Source organism: Aulonocara stuartgranti (genome assembly GCF_965226115.1).
Source record: "Aulonocara stuartgranti genome assembly, chromosome: 20".
Classification (NCBI taxonomy): Eukaryota; Metazoa; Chordata; class Actinopteri; order Cichliformes; family Cichlidae; genus Aulonocara; species Aulonocara stuartgranti.
In genome coordinates this window covers 17,376,469-17,393,418 of record NC_138956.1, presented here as the reverse complement: position 1 = coordinate 17,393,418, position 16,950 = coordinate 17,376,469, and the positions used below count along the sequence as shown (strand labels likewise).

The window sequence follows — 16,950 nt, the reverse complement described above, 5'->3', positions numbered from 1 at the left end:
CTAAAGGCCAACACATAGAAGTAGACCCAAAAGCAGAATCAAGGGACAACTGACTAGCAGTTAACAATGCTTTATTGAACACAGGAAAATAAAACTGGAAATGTGGAAAATGTAGTCTCTGATGTGGGAATCACTGAAACAGAGGGAGAGGGAGATTAACTTCTGAATGAAAGGCAGTTTGGCTCAAAATTTGAGCAGTGAGTTAATATAATGGCTTACTTTCCAACCTAAGGGAAATAAGCCCCAGGAAAGGTGACCAAGTCAGTGTCCAGCTGAAAAGCAGGATGAGAGAGATGGTTGATCAAATTCTTCATTTCCAGAGATCCAGAGTGAAGGGGCGGGCAGGCAGGTGAGGCTAATGCGGCCGAAACTTGTAGCCAGAGTGAATGTGTGGTGGCAGATACTGTATGATGCTGCCTGAGTAGATTTTTCCCTGACAGCACCTCGAGGTGTCGTGTTTCTTTCAGACTGCATCTTTTGTACAAGTTATTGATTTTTGTAGAATATAAAATATAGATATAGGTAAATATATAGGTCCCTTGCCTGATAAAGGATTGTGTAAAGGGTTTAGTTCACACCCTTGCAAAACAGCCATGCTCTACTATATTTATTTTTGATTAAATATTGTAATTTTTCTGGGCCTTAATATTGTCACATAGGCACAAACAAATCTTACACCAGCAGACGAAACTTTCAACATCTACCAAGGGAAGAAGCAAAGTTTATGTTCAGAACACCCATTTTATTCATCTGCTTGAACACCTTCGAAAAAGGTGTTGAAAAGCACAATGCTAAAATGTTTGAGACTTTAATGGAGAGCAATATCTTGCAGTTTCTGAGGTTTTATTTTAGCCTTTTCTCTTGTTTTATGTTGCAGTGTATGTATGAAAACAGCCAAGCATTCTTAGCTGTGCAGCTATTTGCTTGAGATCTTTCTAATGCCTGATACATCACAGAGCAGGCAGCTCCAAACCTTTCAACAACCTTAAAGAGACAGCAAGAATGAAAAGGTCAGCACCGAGGCACACTAGTCTTGTCATCTTCATACATAAAATCCCATTCACCTCTGAAATCTACACAAGGAATCAAAGTTTGCAAAATGACTCCAGCTCATAGACAGTTTTACTCAGAGCTGCTGGTGCCAAATAACAATAAATATCACAGCAGTGTATATAGTTTAGACATAGTTTTCAGCTAGGGATAGATGTCTGTGCCAGGTGCTTTAGTTATGGATGTTAGGAGCTGGTTTGTGCAATGAAGTGATATGGAATGATATGGGGTGCTACAGAGCAATGGTGCTAGGTGTCAGGCAGTTGTTTGGGACCAACTTTAGAGTAATTGCATGAGTGGAAAGCATTAATGTATTATATGTAAGTGCACAAATAGAGGAAGTTTTCTCTACAGATTTCCCCTTCAAGGCTAGATTTTTGTGACCCCCTCCTCCCCTCTTCCTGTAACCTTTTTTTTTCCTCAAGGAAACAATCAAACCCACAGTCACGGAAGTCATCGTTCTCAGGTGTCTCCGTGTAATCCATCACCCTGTTGTTTTCCTGTCTTATTTTAGGCCCTTCTCGTTCTTGGCTGTTGTCATGTTTTGTGTTTTTCTGCCTAAAAATGGAAGATAATGTCTGTGAATAGGCCCTGTCTGAGTTAAGAGCTAATAATATCAGTAGATTGTGTGATTTATGGTTTTTGCACAGAGAAAATAAATCCATGTGCATGTGTGCCTGCTCAGTAAGGCTTTCTTTCTCACTCAGCTATCCAAGGAACAAGGTCATCAGACACATGATAAAACATTTACCAGTATGTAAGCGCTCTGCTTACAGGTCTGTGCTGTATTCCTGTTGTGCAAGTTGAATGGTGTTGGCTCTAGATAAAAGTGTGAATAAAGCATGTATCACTGAAGTGGGCTCAATTTGACCCTTGAAATAACTGAACAATTTAGTATTGGCTTGTTAGGGTTGGGCTATTGAGTTATACGTAGGTAGGGCTATGTGATTAGTGTTTGCTTTCAGTGCTTTCATCACGTGGGCCTTTTGTAGATGTTAATCCAGTTTAAAAGAGCTCTTTTTAATTCTAGTCAAAGCTCATATTAATTTTTTTCTTTTGAGAAATTTGCTCTTATATAAAGGAAATCCACGACATGGCATCTAGGTTGGTACATATTTCCCAAAATGAGGATTGTTCTAATGTCCACAATGTTATATGAGCAAGGTCCTTCACTTACCATACACTAAATGTTCTTTCTGGGTTATTATTTAAAATGTTATTAATCCCCCGGGATTAATAAAGTATTCTGATTCTGAATCCTATGACCTCATTGTTTTATCTTACCATACCAACCTAACCAACATACAAATGTACAACAATTACACAACAGTGCTGTGCAGCTGGAATTGGAAGGACTCTAACATGCAGCATATGCTTGCCACTGCCATCTCTGCAAATCTGGTGTGCACAACACTTATAATATAATCTTTTGGGGCATGCCACCATTTGCTTTGGCATGTTTGTTGTCATTTTGGCAATTTTTGTAACCTCACACATGCATCCGGTGCAGTTTCTTGCCTTGCTGGTTTGATTTTGGCTGTTCCTATTCCAGTGTCAGTAATGGGTTAAAGCGTGAGTATAAATGGTTATAAATGTGTTGACCATAACTGCGGAATAACAATGCAGAGCTAGAGCTTTGTGATATGGTTTTCAGTATTTCAATAGTAATTCAATAGTATTTGCTCATGGGTTAGTAACTGTTGGTGCAAGTGATTACAGTGTGGAAATTCTGTCATTAGTCTCCATGGTTATGAGTACCTGATTCTGACCTGATTCCTAATGAGGGGGAGGGAGCCACAGAGAGGTGAGGAATGAGGAGCCTTCTGAAAAACAATGCTTCTTTCACCTGCCTCTATAGCAGAGTGGAACAATGGTGACAAATCAGACACATCCATGCTCTCAAAGCACAAGTCACACAGAGCTGAAGTAAATGGTAGTCTCTGCTAAACACCAATTCTTTAAAAGAAGTTGAAATCATAATTTACTAAATTACTTCGCTTTGTCTGCCAGCAAATGAAATATAAATCAAGGAGGTGGGATGATTTATTTTTGCACAAGTACATATTCTTTGAAGTATGAGTAGAGATTACAATGTTACTTTCAATTGTAAGGAGAAAAAAAAAACAGTGTGTTTTTCTCCTGTGCACTTCTCCCTAGATAACATGTACTTTGGTTTATGGGGCCCTTGTTGTATTATAACCTTTGCCCTGCTCATTGTGTGACCTTTAACCACTTGAGGACGTGTTCCTCTGTGAACAATAGTAGTCTTTATTCAGCCTTACACATGCACAGTAATTGATATTATGTCAGATAAATACATTTCAATGACTTTGGTTGTAAAAGCGTACCTGTAATTAGTTAATATTCATGAATGCTGATCATTGGTTAGTAGAAACAGATGTGACTCTGCTGGGAGCTCATCAGTGAACAGAACAATAAATCACAAAAGAATGGGGGTTTCTGGGGTGAAACAAATCATGCGATGACATGCAGCTAGCCCCCCTCAAACGTTTTCTACCACACCAGCATGACAGTGTAACCTGCCACTTCAGAGACAGAGCCAGAAAACAGGAGGATTTCTTTCTACAACAGCAATTAACAAATCAGCCGTAGAACCTACCAAAATACTGTATTCTTACTATAGTCATCGTTTTGTCGTACAGATACACTATCATTTTATCTATATTTTATCTGGTTTCCTCTGGCTTCTGACTATACAATTATGTTTGTCTATTTAAATGCTCCCTGGGTCAAATGAACTCACAGATTCTCTGCAGAACTTGGCCAAGACACAAACAATACCTATAGCTGGCTTTCCTTCAGGGAGAAAGTACTATTAAGTACAAAAAGGATCTCCACTCCATGTGTTGATCCTTGAACTTGATCAGAGCAGTTTTGATTTGCACATGTTTCAGTAATCTTTATTTACACTATGGACAAAAGTACAGGGCCACCGATACATTTGCTGAGAATAACCTTAACCGTATATTAAATGTCATGTGGCAAGTTTCAAAATTACCACAAAATATCACCCTATTTATCTTTGCTTTTAATGTAAGCTAAATATAAATGATTTAATATGAACTATACCATGTTGTGTTAAAATTTTCATCAGATGTAAATAATTTAAGTTTGAATTAGCAACTATCAGTCGACCAACATTTTAAAAAAAAAGAAAAAGAGAAAGAAGAGGTCCACCAAAACATTATCTATAGCCAGTGTTTCCAAAAAGTATTTGTGGCAAGTATTAAGCAACACTGTATTAAAACTTTGTGAAACTGAGTTTGTGGTTTGCTTGTTGTAGATCTGAGACCATTGTGTTTGAGTGACAGGCCTCTTGGCATTACGCTGTCTCACTTTTGTACTGAGGAAACAGTGGAAAGGGCTCCACAGCCAGTAATTACAGTTATGTGAAAAAACACATCCCACAAGGAGAACGTCAGGCTTTGGCAAGGGAAAAGTTGTAGATTACATGAGATATTCAAGTGAAACACAAATACACATACACGTACAGCTTTTTGGTCCTGTCACAGTGAAGAAAAAATAGGACCTCTGGGCAAACCACTGACAAGACAGCTGGCAGAAATTTCGATTTAAAGGCCGGAAATTAGTTCAATAAATGTGTGTGCTATTAGTTAGTTGTTAGTTAAAGGCAGCAACTGAACGGTCTGTGGCCATTTCCCCCATGTCTGTCCAGGAACTGAGCTGCAACACACACACACACACACACACACACACACACACACACACACACACACACACACACACACAGACACACTCTTAGCTGTCACAGAGCCGACCAGGAAGACAGAACGGTGCCAAGCTGATGAAGGAAGAGGAAACGTAGAACTCTTAAAAGCATCCAAAGAGTTAAAAAGGAAACCGCTGTTTTGAATAATGAGTCAGGTTACGGGGAGCTCCGACACACGAAACTTAAAAATTGTTACAGAAACTGAGCAGTCATCATTGCCTTGACATCACTATGACCCCAGCCTTGATGCTTGCAGTTTCAAATCAAACCCAAGGTTTCTTTGTCAGCACTGGCTGTCAGGTGAAATGAACACATTAGATTATTTAACCTAAAAGCATTAAATTAGACTACATCTGAGGAAAAAAAAGCAGAAGGAAACACTATATATTTAGAGACTTTACAAAAATGAATAGTGTGTGGAAGATATGAGGAATTAGAAGCAAGCTTCTAGCTTTAGTAGAATTCTCTTGATATCATAAAAGAAGCCTCTCCATTTTTATTCAAGACTAAAAACTGGATTGCAAAAAAATAACACAAAATTCAAAATTTTCTGGATCAAACTTGCCGTTGCATTTTTGGGGAAGATTCATCCATTTAGGCAGCAGCAGGGAGAATTTCATGGTTTGAATGTAATTCTTGTACAATTAGTTTTAGGAGCATTTGTTCAGAAATATAAGATTTCCACATGACCTGATGATTGTGCAAAAAGAAACTTCAGGTAGTACCACCAGATGTACCACAACCACGAAGATTCTTCATGGCAGTCTGAAAAGTATTTGAGAGATGTAAGTATTTTTAGAAGCTTTAAAAAAAATTTTTTTTTAATGTATTCAGATGGAAACACGTGATATTGTTGTTCACTGTGTGAGATATTCTGAAAAACACATTTCCTTCTACAGGCATTTGTAATTTACAACTCCTCCTTACAGGGAATAAAACAAAAACTTACTAAAACCAAGAGGCACTGCAGTGGAAGGTCGATGTCACAGATGAGGGGTTCCTCAAACATCTTTACCCCTCATCCTCCAGTCACACGCCTGTGGTTTTACTCTGATACTGTTGTAATGAAGCCCCTCAATTCACAGACAATTGAGTGTAAACGGGGATTGTTTTTATGTGGTGAAGCTGTCTCTTTAGTACTTAGGTGTCAGTGGAAGAAAGGAGGTGGTGCTGGTAGCACTGTGTGTGTGTTTGTTTTGGGATTATGTGGGTATGAGGGGAGTCCAAGTATTGACTTTGAGATTATATCTATTTCACTCACACTGCAGTTCGGGAAAAATGAGGTCTTTCAATATAAACCCTCAAATATCCATCCTAAAGATGGAATACCAAGTGTACTGTGTTGTACTAGACAGCTTTTAAAAAAGGTTACGTCTTTAGCGTATAATTTCTGATATTATCCTAATATTAATTTAAGATGACCCTATAGTGCTCCAAAACTTATTTTACCATCTTGAACAGAACAGAAGGGTTGCGTATCTTATGGCTGAGTAAATATACTTGAATTTACAAAATGCTGATGACTGCATTCCAGTAGTGCTATAAGAAAGCCTTTGTTTTACTCCCTAGCAAAGTAGAGGCATTCATTACTTGCAATAAAGTGCAATGCCTGTTGTGCTTCAAAAGCACAATATTATTTAGAGAGTTGTAAATAGACAGCAGTGGTAGTACAGGGTAGAGCTGGGCGATATATCGAGTTTTAAAAAAATATCGATATATTTTTATACGAGATATAAGATGTGATCATATCCTTTATATCGATATAGTCTATGTTACGTTATAATTATACTTGCGGAGCCGCAAGTTTGCCTCTCTTTCGTCCACTTTCGTCTTTACGCAACGTTACTCGGCCTCGCCTCTCCTTCACTGAACACAACTCCCCCTCCTCCCCCATCGCTTCACCTGCAGGAAGCGACAAGATGGACACGGCAAATCGCCGTTAACGAGTTACTGCGCATCGCCCTGTGCGTGGGGCTGGACGGCGTCAACGTGTTAGCTAGCTAACCACGCTAACGAGCTAACCACGCTAACGCCATGCAGCCCAGAGGTGCTGCACGGACTAAAACCCTTTCATTTTCTCAAAAGTTGACAGCGCGCCTTATGTATGAATTCTGGTTGTGCTTGATGGCCGCGAACCGATTTTATGTGGTACACGGCGCTCAGCAATCTGTCAAAAAATGTTTTAGTACGACTTTGGTAAGCTACGGAGCTGCACCGCTTGATGGATTGTCGGAGCATTACGGCTGAGCCTCGCGGAGTGATAAGTACTGTGCTTCAACGTAATATTACCCTACTGTGTATAAGGACCATAAATGTCATCTGTTAAGAGACGTGGTTGCGAAGCGGATTACAAACTCCAGGCTGTCAAGTCAAGCAGTACAAGTTGGGAACAGAGCAGCTGTGAAATCTGTCTTTGTTATTGTGCTCAGCGTCTTTTAGTTTACATTTTGACTGCACATTTGTGAGCTTTTTGTTATGCACAAAAACAACATTGTTTTCTTTTATTTATGGAGCATTATTATTTAATAAATGCTCATAATTTATTTTTGAGTAAATTTTATGTACATCTGCTCTATGTTAATAAAAGTGCCTGTGTGACATCTGGGACACAGCTTTGACTAAGAACTCTCTTTTTGTTCTTACTTTATTGCTTTAAAAAAATATATCGAGATATATATCTTATATCGCCATCCAGCTAAAAAATATCGAGATATGAATTTTGGGTCATATCGCCCAGCCCTAGTACAGGGTATGAGTTTACAGTTTTACTGCCATGTCATGACAGTCCTGACTTTCCCAGGTTCCAGTTGAAAATTATAATGAATTCCAACTTCAAGAGGAACTCGGCATAATAATGGCAAGTAACCCTCTATCGTTCACACAATATCTGAAGCTTTAAATGTGAGGCTTGAGGTAATATTCCTGTGCTGGTACTTTCATCAAACAACAGACCATTGTGACTTTATACTCTAATGCATTAAATTATACACCAACTTTGACTGAGATGCAAAAAGACTCAGTTTAACAAATTAGTCATCTTGCACAACTCATATTTATTTGCTATCCAGTTCTGTTCATCTGCTGTTAGAAGAGCACCTAGATTTTTTTTAAAAAAATCTATAAAAATTCTTAAACCTATTAATATCCTCTTTTAGTACAGAAGCTCGACTGTGCTAAACTAACTCTAGAAATCAATTAGTTTACAGTTTCAGAATGTATTTGGACAACATGAAGTTAAAATGTTATTCAACACTCCTTTAAGGTGAAATTACACAATAATAAATTACATTTTTATATATAAGAGAATAAAGTAACAACACTTCAAAACAAGCAAAATTGCCACTTTCTGTGGGTAGAATGCCCTCCTGTTCTCAAAATCTCCTGGAATTCATTTTAAGCACCCAATTTATTCTTCTTCCTCCCACACTTAGAATTCATGTGTCTGCATCTTCGCATCACACTGTAACAGGCCTCTCCCGGCAACAGATAAGACAGCAAAATCTTGGCCAACAGTCATAAAGCTGGGCATTGCTGGTGGTGCCTGGATGTCGCCACGACAGCAGTAAAGCAGCAGCCTTGTTGCTGACATGTCTGTAATTTCCGAGACTGTGCAGCTAATTCTGACCCAGCTATCATAAAGTGGAGTTGGAATGCAACCTTTGGTCGACAGTGCTGGCTTAAGCAACTAACAGGGGAACACACCCTGCTTATATACACAAAATTAAGTATTAATGCAAGCATATACATGAAAGTATACAGTAAAGCCTAATCACCAAGGCAAGCAGTATTATTAGAAATGCACAATGACAGTGGACCAGGGATCTGAATCAAGAGAAAGTTACCTGATAGTTTTAAAGTCCATGTATTTAGAAGTTAGCATGGGGCATGAAATGTAAAAAAAAATTGAATTGAAAAAGTTAAATAAAAAAATAAATAAAAAGTAATCATAAAACATATGATATGGTTAACAATTATCACCTTTGCCCTTTGGAAGAAAGACTGTTGTGATCCCAGTATGGGAAAAATTTAAAATAAACATTAACCTGACTTTCTGTTGCAAGTCCGTATGAATGAAGTTCACATGAGCTGGCAGAAATAAATAAAGTTATAGATTATTAAAACTAGAGCAATCCACATTTGTGTGTGCATTTATAAAGATCATAAGAAATAATCAAAGCAATATAGCTGTAAACCAACTCTCAGTTTTCTGACACCTTTTATAATGAGCAATTCACTGCACTGGTGATCCAGCTTATGTGTTGAATATGGTTCTCTGTTGGCACTGCATTGGCAGACAGTAGGGAGCTATGGACAGGCTCTTTTACCTGCAGAGAACATCTCTTGCCAGATGGAGGCAGTGTCTAAAGTATGTGGTACAATTAGTCTTTGGGATGCTGTTCCTCAGGTTGCCGTTGGCCCTTCAGGCAGGCCTGGAGAAGAGCTGAAGGGAAACAGTGTTTAAAAACAATGAAGTGTCCACTGAAGCCACTGTCTGTGCTTTTCATGCTGTATTTTTGTGTTTGTTTGTTTGTTTTTCTTTTTTTCTTTCTTCCATTGTTGGTTGGTTTCCGTCTCTGTTCCAGTCTACTTTCAGCCAATCAGCTTACACACAGTTTCACGATGTTGGGTTTTTAGAGGACTGCACAGGAGCATGTGTGTGTCTGCATAGGCCCACTGTAGACTAATACCTGCACAAATACACACAACTGCCTACAACAAGTATTGCAAGGCAGTAAAAAAATTGACATGTATACCTAAAGTGTGGAGTGCTCTTTGCTAAAATTAAATCTTGCAATGTGGTATAAAATCCCTGGCCATAAAATACCTCTTGGCAGTTCAGTGGATGGTTAATGGGCAAAATGTTTCAAAATAACTTTTCTTTTGATGGTCATTGTAACAATAAAAGGAAAAAAATAAAGTCAAATCAGATTAAAACAGCTTAAACTTCCCAATTTCTGCTTCAGTTTTACTAACACTTACTTTACACACATTACTTTATTAATATGGACCACAGCCTGAAATACTGACCCAAAAATTGATGTTTATAAAAAAGTAAAAATATCTACAAGTATTGAGATTGACTGTTGAAATAGCTGGAAATAATAATGGTAAGAAATAAAAGTAATGGCTAACAGGCTGAACTGCGACTAAAAATAATACATCTGTAAGTAGTAACACTTTCATTAAGTAGGTAAAATAGAGTAGGTTCAATTATTTTAATTAAATGTTTTAGTTGGTGAACAGTTTCGCCAATATGATTGATAGTTAAAAGTGTTGAAAACATTTTCAGAATATTCACCTACATGAATAAAACTGGAGTGATGCTGAGCAGGCAGTTCGCTTGTACAATAAAGATTCATTCAAAAATCATTCCATTCATCAGATTTTCAAAATTTGAATCAGTTTTATTAAATTTAACAGATTCAAAGACCCAAAACAACTCCTAACAAAATAATAGTTCCTTACATATTAACAAAACACAGATAATAAATTTAGATAATAATGTTTACAACAATTTCACACTTTGTTTTGTCTTCGATTTTTGAAGAAAAAAAAAATTGCACTTTCATTAAGATCAAATTTTAGAGCAGTAAAATGGTAAAAATTCTGATATGTCATCATGTCAGAATTAAAATGACTGCTCCTGGTTTTCAAATAACTCTTGCAGGATGCATTTTATCTCTTCTGTTTCTTGTAAAAATAAATCTACCATAATCTAAGCATCACCACTTAGAGACATAGAGCACAAAAGCCATTCTACATGGAGAACAGTGGGTCATAACTGGCTGGTTTTAGTGTCTACAATGACTTTTAACAGTCCTTATCTCAACACAAATAATGTGCCTATAAAAGTTAATTATCTACAAGGGAATGAGACATGTTCAACAGCCATAAAGGCATTTTCTGGATTTCTTTCTTGCAGTGACAACAACATGAAAACATGTTCTTGAAAACCTTATAGAAAACCATGACATTTTATCACATTAGTGACAGTAAGGAACATGAATGAAACTGTTATGAGTAGTCTTTGCAAGTTGCTATGACCCTTAGGTTTTAAACTTTAGTAGCATTAATAGCTATATGAATAACTGCATATAAAATGTGCCAGGTGTTTCTTACCTATAGAAGAGGTGGAACTTGGCACCCGAGAAACAAAGTCTGGAGCATTTTTTAAGCAATAAAAAATATGATCTTGACCAAAACTAACCAAGTTGTTTTGTGCATAACCATTAACAACAAACTTTGCTTTCCCCTCTGACAATTTCAGACTGAAGCAACGAATGACCCACACGAAGTTGGATGGAAGTCATAAAAAAGGGGGCTAAAGGAGTTAAAGCTCATAAAATCAAACTCAATCATCCTTGCATTGGTTTGCTGTGTAGATTATTACCAAAAACAGCAATATCTTTTAGCAATAGGTAGTAGTTGTTGTCCCTCTGAGGAAATGAAGTTGCTAGATATGAGCTTAGAAAAGCCAAGGCCAGTCCAGACTCTTTGGAAAGCTCACATGCATCCTTCAAAAATGCAGTCCAGGAGAGCCGTTTATGCTTCCATTACATAGCCAGTGTGTTACAATATATAATATAGAAAATACATTAGATGTCCTTAGAATGAAATTGTACAGTCCCTCTTGATAACAGTGGGTCATAACTGTCTGGTTATGACCCACTATGTTGGCCCTCCACAGCTTCAGAGTTGTTAAGGAGAAGTTTCAGGATGGTGGGATAACCTTACTGATCAGTCAAGTCGGGTCAGTATTGCCCTTGTGGCAGAGCTTGTTCATGCTTGAGACAGCGCACACCAGGAATTCTGTGGAGCCAAGGAGGTCGGAGTAAATGGAAAATCCTCATATTTAATGTCCACGTGTCCTGAGGCTGTGCTGTCCAACTGAGAAGCAGTCTACAGGAATAAAAGACATTCAAAAAATTACTAAACCTTTTTTTTGTTTTTTACAAAATGAGCATCATATTTTGCTCAAAATTACCGGAAACTAGTCATTTCACACACAAACCTATCAACAAAGTGTTTGGTGAGGTCTAATAAGGGCAGTCAGTTTTCCCATAGATTTCTATACAACCAGATGTGTATTTGCAACCAGAGAAGTCGCTCTCTGCTGACCATTGGAATGGTCAGCAGAGAGCTTGAAGGCCTGTGGCTATGTACCACAGGCCTTCAAGCTGGCTCTAGTTAAACCTTTACTCAAAAAGCCATCTCTAGACCCAGCAGTCTTAGCTAATTATAGGCCAATCTCCAACCTTCCTTTCATATCAAAAATCCTTGAAAGAATAGTTGTCAAACAGCTAACAGATCATCTGCAGAGGAATGGCTTATTTGAAGAGTTTCAGTCAGGTTTCAGTTCATCACAGCACAGAAACAGCTTTAGTGAAGGTTACAAATGATCTTCTTATGGCCTCTGACAGTGGACTCATCTCTGTGCTTGTCCTGCTAGACCTTAGTGCAGCGTTCGATACTGTTGACCATAATATCCTATTAGAGCGATTAGAACATGCTTGTAGGTATTACAGGTACTGTGCTGCAGTGGTTTGTATCATATCTATCTAATAGACTCCACTTTGTGCATGTAAATGGAGAGTCCTCTTCACACATTGAGGTTAATTATGGAGTTCCACAGGGTTCAGTGCTAGGACCAATTCTGTTTACATTATACATGCTTCCCTTAGGCAGCATCATTAGAAGACATAGCATACATTTTCACTGCTATGCAGATGACACCCAGCTCTATCTGTCCATGAAGCCAGATAACACACACCAATTAGTTAAACTGCAGGAATGTCTTAAAGACATAAAGACCTGGATGGCCGCTAACTTTTTGCTTCTTAATTCAGATAAAACTGAGGTTATTGTACTTGGCCCTGAAAAGCTTAGAAATATGGTATCTAACCAGATTCTTACTCTGGATGGCATTACCTTGGCCTCCAGTAACGCTGTGAGGAACCTTGGAGTCATTTTTGACCAGGACATGTCCTTCAAAGCACATATTAAACAAATATGTAAGACTGCTTTCTTCCATTTGCGCAACATCTCTAAAATTAGAAATATCCTGTCTCAGAGTGACGCTGAAAAACTAGTTCATGCATTTATTACTTCCAGGCTGGACTACTGTAATTCATTATTATCAGGATGTCCAAAAAACTCACTGAAAAGCCTTCAGCTAATCCAAAATGCTGCAGCAAGAGTACTGACAGGGACTAGAAAGAGAGAGCATATTTCTCCTGTTTTGGCTTCCCTTCATTGGCTTCCTGTTAAATCCAGAATTGAATTCAAAATCCTGCTCCTCACATACAAGGTCTTAAATAATCAGGCCCCATCTTATCTTAATGACCTTGTAGTACCATATCACCCTATTAGAGCACTTCGCTCTGGCTCTGCAGGCCTACTTGTTGTTCCTAGAGTATTTAAAAGTAGAATGGGAGGCAGAGCCTTCAGTTTTCAGGCCCCTCTTCTGTGGAACCAGCTTCCAGTTTGGATTCGGGAGACAGACACTATCTCTACTTTCAAGATTAGGCTTAAAACTTTCCTTTTTGCTAAAGCATATAGTTAGGGCTGGACCAGGTGATCCTGAATCCTCCCTTAGTTATGCTGCAATAGACGTAGGCTGCCGGGGGATTCCCATGATGCATTGAGTTTTTCCTTTCCAGTCACCTTTCTCACTCACTATGTATTAATAGACCTCTCTGCATTGAATCATATCTGTTATTAACCTCTGTCTCTCTTCCACAGCATGTCTTTTATCCTGTCTTCCTTCTCTCACCCCAACCGGTCACAGCAGATGACCGCCCCTCCCTGAGCCTGGTTCTGCCGGAGGTTTCTTCCTGTTAAAAGGGAGTTTTTCCTTCCCACTGTCGTCAAAGTGCTTGCTCATAGGGGGTCATATGATTGTTGGGTTTTTCTCTGTATCTATGAAGCGCCTTGAGGCGACTTTTGTTGTGATTTGGCGCTATATAAATAAAATTGAATTGAATTGAATTGTAGGTTGAAGGCATTGTGTTCACTTTTCATACCCAGAAATTTCACCTATCTTTATATGCTACTGCATGTCAAAAAATGTCAACATTGTCAAAGTTCCTGTATTTAGAACTTCATTAAAAAAGGCAAAGTTTCATATATTTATATATTTCAGCCTTTTGTTTTGAATTTTGATGATTAAAACTATTCAAAAATCAGAAACACAGTATCTCAAATTACCAGAATATTTCAGAAGATGAATCAAAAAAAGGATTTACACCAAAAATTACAGAAATATTCAACCTCTGTTGAAGGCTCCTTTCCTATGCTTTCTATCAGAGCAATGTGGAAAAGAGGCAATCAACTTGTGGAATTGCTTGGATATTAATTAAGCCCAGACTGCCTTGGGAGCAGCCATCTTTACTTTTGAATTTTACTTTTGGTATTCATCTTCCTCTTGACAATACCAGTGATTTGTGGTTAAGGTCAGGGGAGTTGGTTGGCCAATTGAGCATAGGCAAACAAACCATTGGGAAATAGTTTTGGCACTGTGGGCAGGTGCTGATTCCTTGTGGAAAAGAAAGTTGGGATAAAGCTTCTACAGTGTCTGCAGATGGGACATGTTCTAAAGCAAGTGTCTAAAATATTGTGGCTGTGTCCAATTTCAACTAACAACCACCAACATCAACCAACAAATCAAGAAAGACTGAAAACGTCACACTGCACTTTAAACACCATCAGTTCTTCGGCATGTCACTCTTTTTATGAGTTGTAAGCGATATTCATCAAAACAAAAAGGATTCATTTATTATACTTCATATAAAATGAATGTGGAATATATAATAAACCTTACATGTTTAAATTACTACTAAACAAACCACCATAATCAACACAACATTATTTTATTAAAGAAAAATACTAGTAAATTCTATGGATGTAACTGGCTAGCTGACTGATTGGACTGGGTAGTGCTAGTATCCCCGGAAGTAACGATGTTAGTCAATTGCAGACATGCTCTTTCCACCCCTTTAAATTTATTGATTGAAATCTAATGTTTCTTTAAGCCAGTGGTTCCCAAACTTTTTTCGTTAGGCCCCCCTTTGTTTTACAAGAAAAATCTTCGTGACCCCACAACACCTAATCCCACCCACCTGCCCCCCCAGCACAAACACATCCTCCAGCCACACACACCCATATTTTGTTTTCAAACTCCATTGCGGGTTATTTCACACCACAAACATTTAGTAAACAATTACATGAATAAAAGTAAACTGCAATAAATTACAGGTAGCAATGAAATAAATTAGCCTACTAACTCTTTTACACTACGCCCACACCTACACGGGTATTTTTGAAAATGCTGTTTTTCTATGCGTTTGGGCCTTTCGTCCACACATAAACGGCTTTTGAAATCACCGAAAAATGCAAAATTTTTTTAACTCCGTATTTGCGTTTACGTGTGGACGAGGAATACAGAGTTCGTCACGCAAGGTATGTGCCTTTTTTCACGTTACGCTGTGCGTCACGTTATTGTTTACATGAGATGAATTTCTACAATGGCAGATAGAGACAAAATACTGTTAATCTACCTGCAGTTTTTACACGCTTACATATACACACGCAGTTACTGTCCCTCCATTTAGAAAGGCAGGGGCGTCATGGTGTGATTATTTTACATGTAGTTGTTTTTTTCCTGTGTAATAATGTTCAACATTGCTATCAATACATTTTTCAAAAAAATGCCTCTCTGTGCAAAATGGGTTTAAAAACATAAACAGCTGTGGGATACTGTTTGTCCTGATTTAGACAGGGGGAACAAACTGTGGCAGGATCAGCCTGATGTTATTTGTATCCCACTGTAACGTTACTGTATAAAGAGCAAACATCTCCAAAATGTCAGGAGTAGTTAGTCATTACAAGAAGTGTTTGTGAACTAAAAATCAAGAATCTGGGATACTGTCTGTCCGTGGTTTGGAGAGCCCAGCGCGTGCTCCCCGCTCCCCGGAAGCGTTCTTTTTTTTCCTTTTCATACGCGCCCCTCCTGCAATGGCGGGCCCCACACTTTGGGAACCTCTGCTTTAAGCAATCTAGGCAGAACATTTCCTTAAAGTAACTGAATGAATGGAGTCATGTCGATGAATGCATGTGATTATAGCACATTAGGCTCTATATCATCACCTTCATTGACAAGTTAATTCGGATCCAGTGGATTAAACTCCAAAAAGAAACCCGTGAAGGTTTGGGAGTAGAAGAGCAAGCAAAATCCTTCAGACTTAAAACATTTATATGCTCACGACCTGGAATTTTTAGTCACCTCTTCTTTCACATCTCTTTTTGTGAGTATGACAGAGCTTAACGTCTTAAACATGGTTACTTCCTACAATCACTTTTGCACCATTGCTCTTATTGATGTGGTTTTAGCATGTTAGAATCAAGCTGAAAAGAGCATTTTCATAAAGGTCAGACATTTCTGAAGGACCTTTAACAGCTTGAGAAATTCCAAATATTGACAAGCCATTGGCAGAGGGATATGGGAGAGACATCTAGACAGATATTTTTCACAGATGCTTCAGCAAATTTCATGTGCCACTTACTAGCCGACAAGGAGTACAGAGGTCTAACCCAAGACTTTGTGGACTGGTGCCAGCTGAACTACCTCCAGATCAACGCCAGTAAAACCAAGGAACTGGTGGTAGACTTCCGCAGGCACAAGCATTCTCCACTGCAACCACTGAACATCCAAGGTATGGACATTGAGGCTGTGGACATCTACAGGTACCTTGGTGTTCATCTGAACAATAGACTGGACTGGACTCATAACTCAGACGCCCTCTACAGGAAAGGGCAGAGCAGGCTGTACCTGCTGCGGAGACTCAGGTCGTTTGGAGTGGAGGGCCCACTCCTGAAGACCTTCTATGACTCTGTTGTGGCTTCTGCTATCTTTTATGGCGTGGTCTGCTGGGGCGGCAGCATCTCTGCTGGGGACAGGAAGAGACTGAACAGGGTGATCCGAAGGGCCAGCTCTGTTCTAGGATGCCCTCTGGACCCAGTGGAGGTGGTGAGTGACAAGAGAACGGCGGCTAAGCTGTCATCCCTGATGGACAACATCTCCCACCCCATGCAGCAGACTGTGACAGCACTGAGCAGCTCCTTCAGTGGGAGACTGCGGCACCCACGGTGTG

The 16,950-nt window shown here is 38.8% G+C and overlaps 1 protein-coding gene across 3 annotated transcripts in view; it reads right to left on the bottom strand.

Annotated features, from left to right (window-relative positions):
* Positions 1–10,179: 10,179 nt before the first annotated feature.
* gata5 (GATA binding protein 5) overlaps positions 10,180–16,950 on the bottom strand; it is a 70,478-nt gene continuing 63,707 nt past the window's right edge. For 2 of the 3 annotated variants that reach the window (XM_082519364.1, XM_082519363.1), the window contains exon 7: positions 10,182–11,701. In XM_082519364.1, coding sequence (XP_082375490.1) covers positions 11,582–11,701 — 120 coding nt within the window. In that variant the 3' untranslated portion in view covers positions 10,182–11,581. Of the gene's footprint in view, positions 11,702–16,950 lie in introns of all 3 variants that reach the window. The other variant, XM_082519365.1, reaches the window with a different exon arrangement.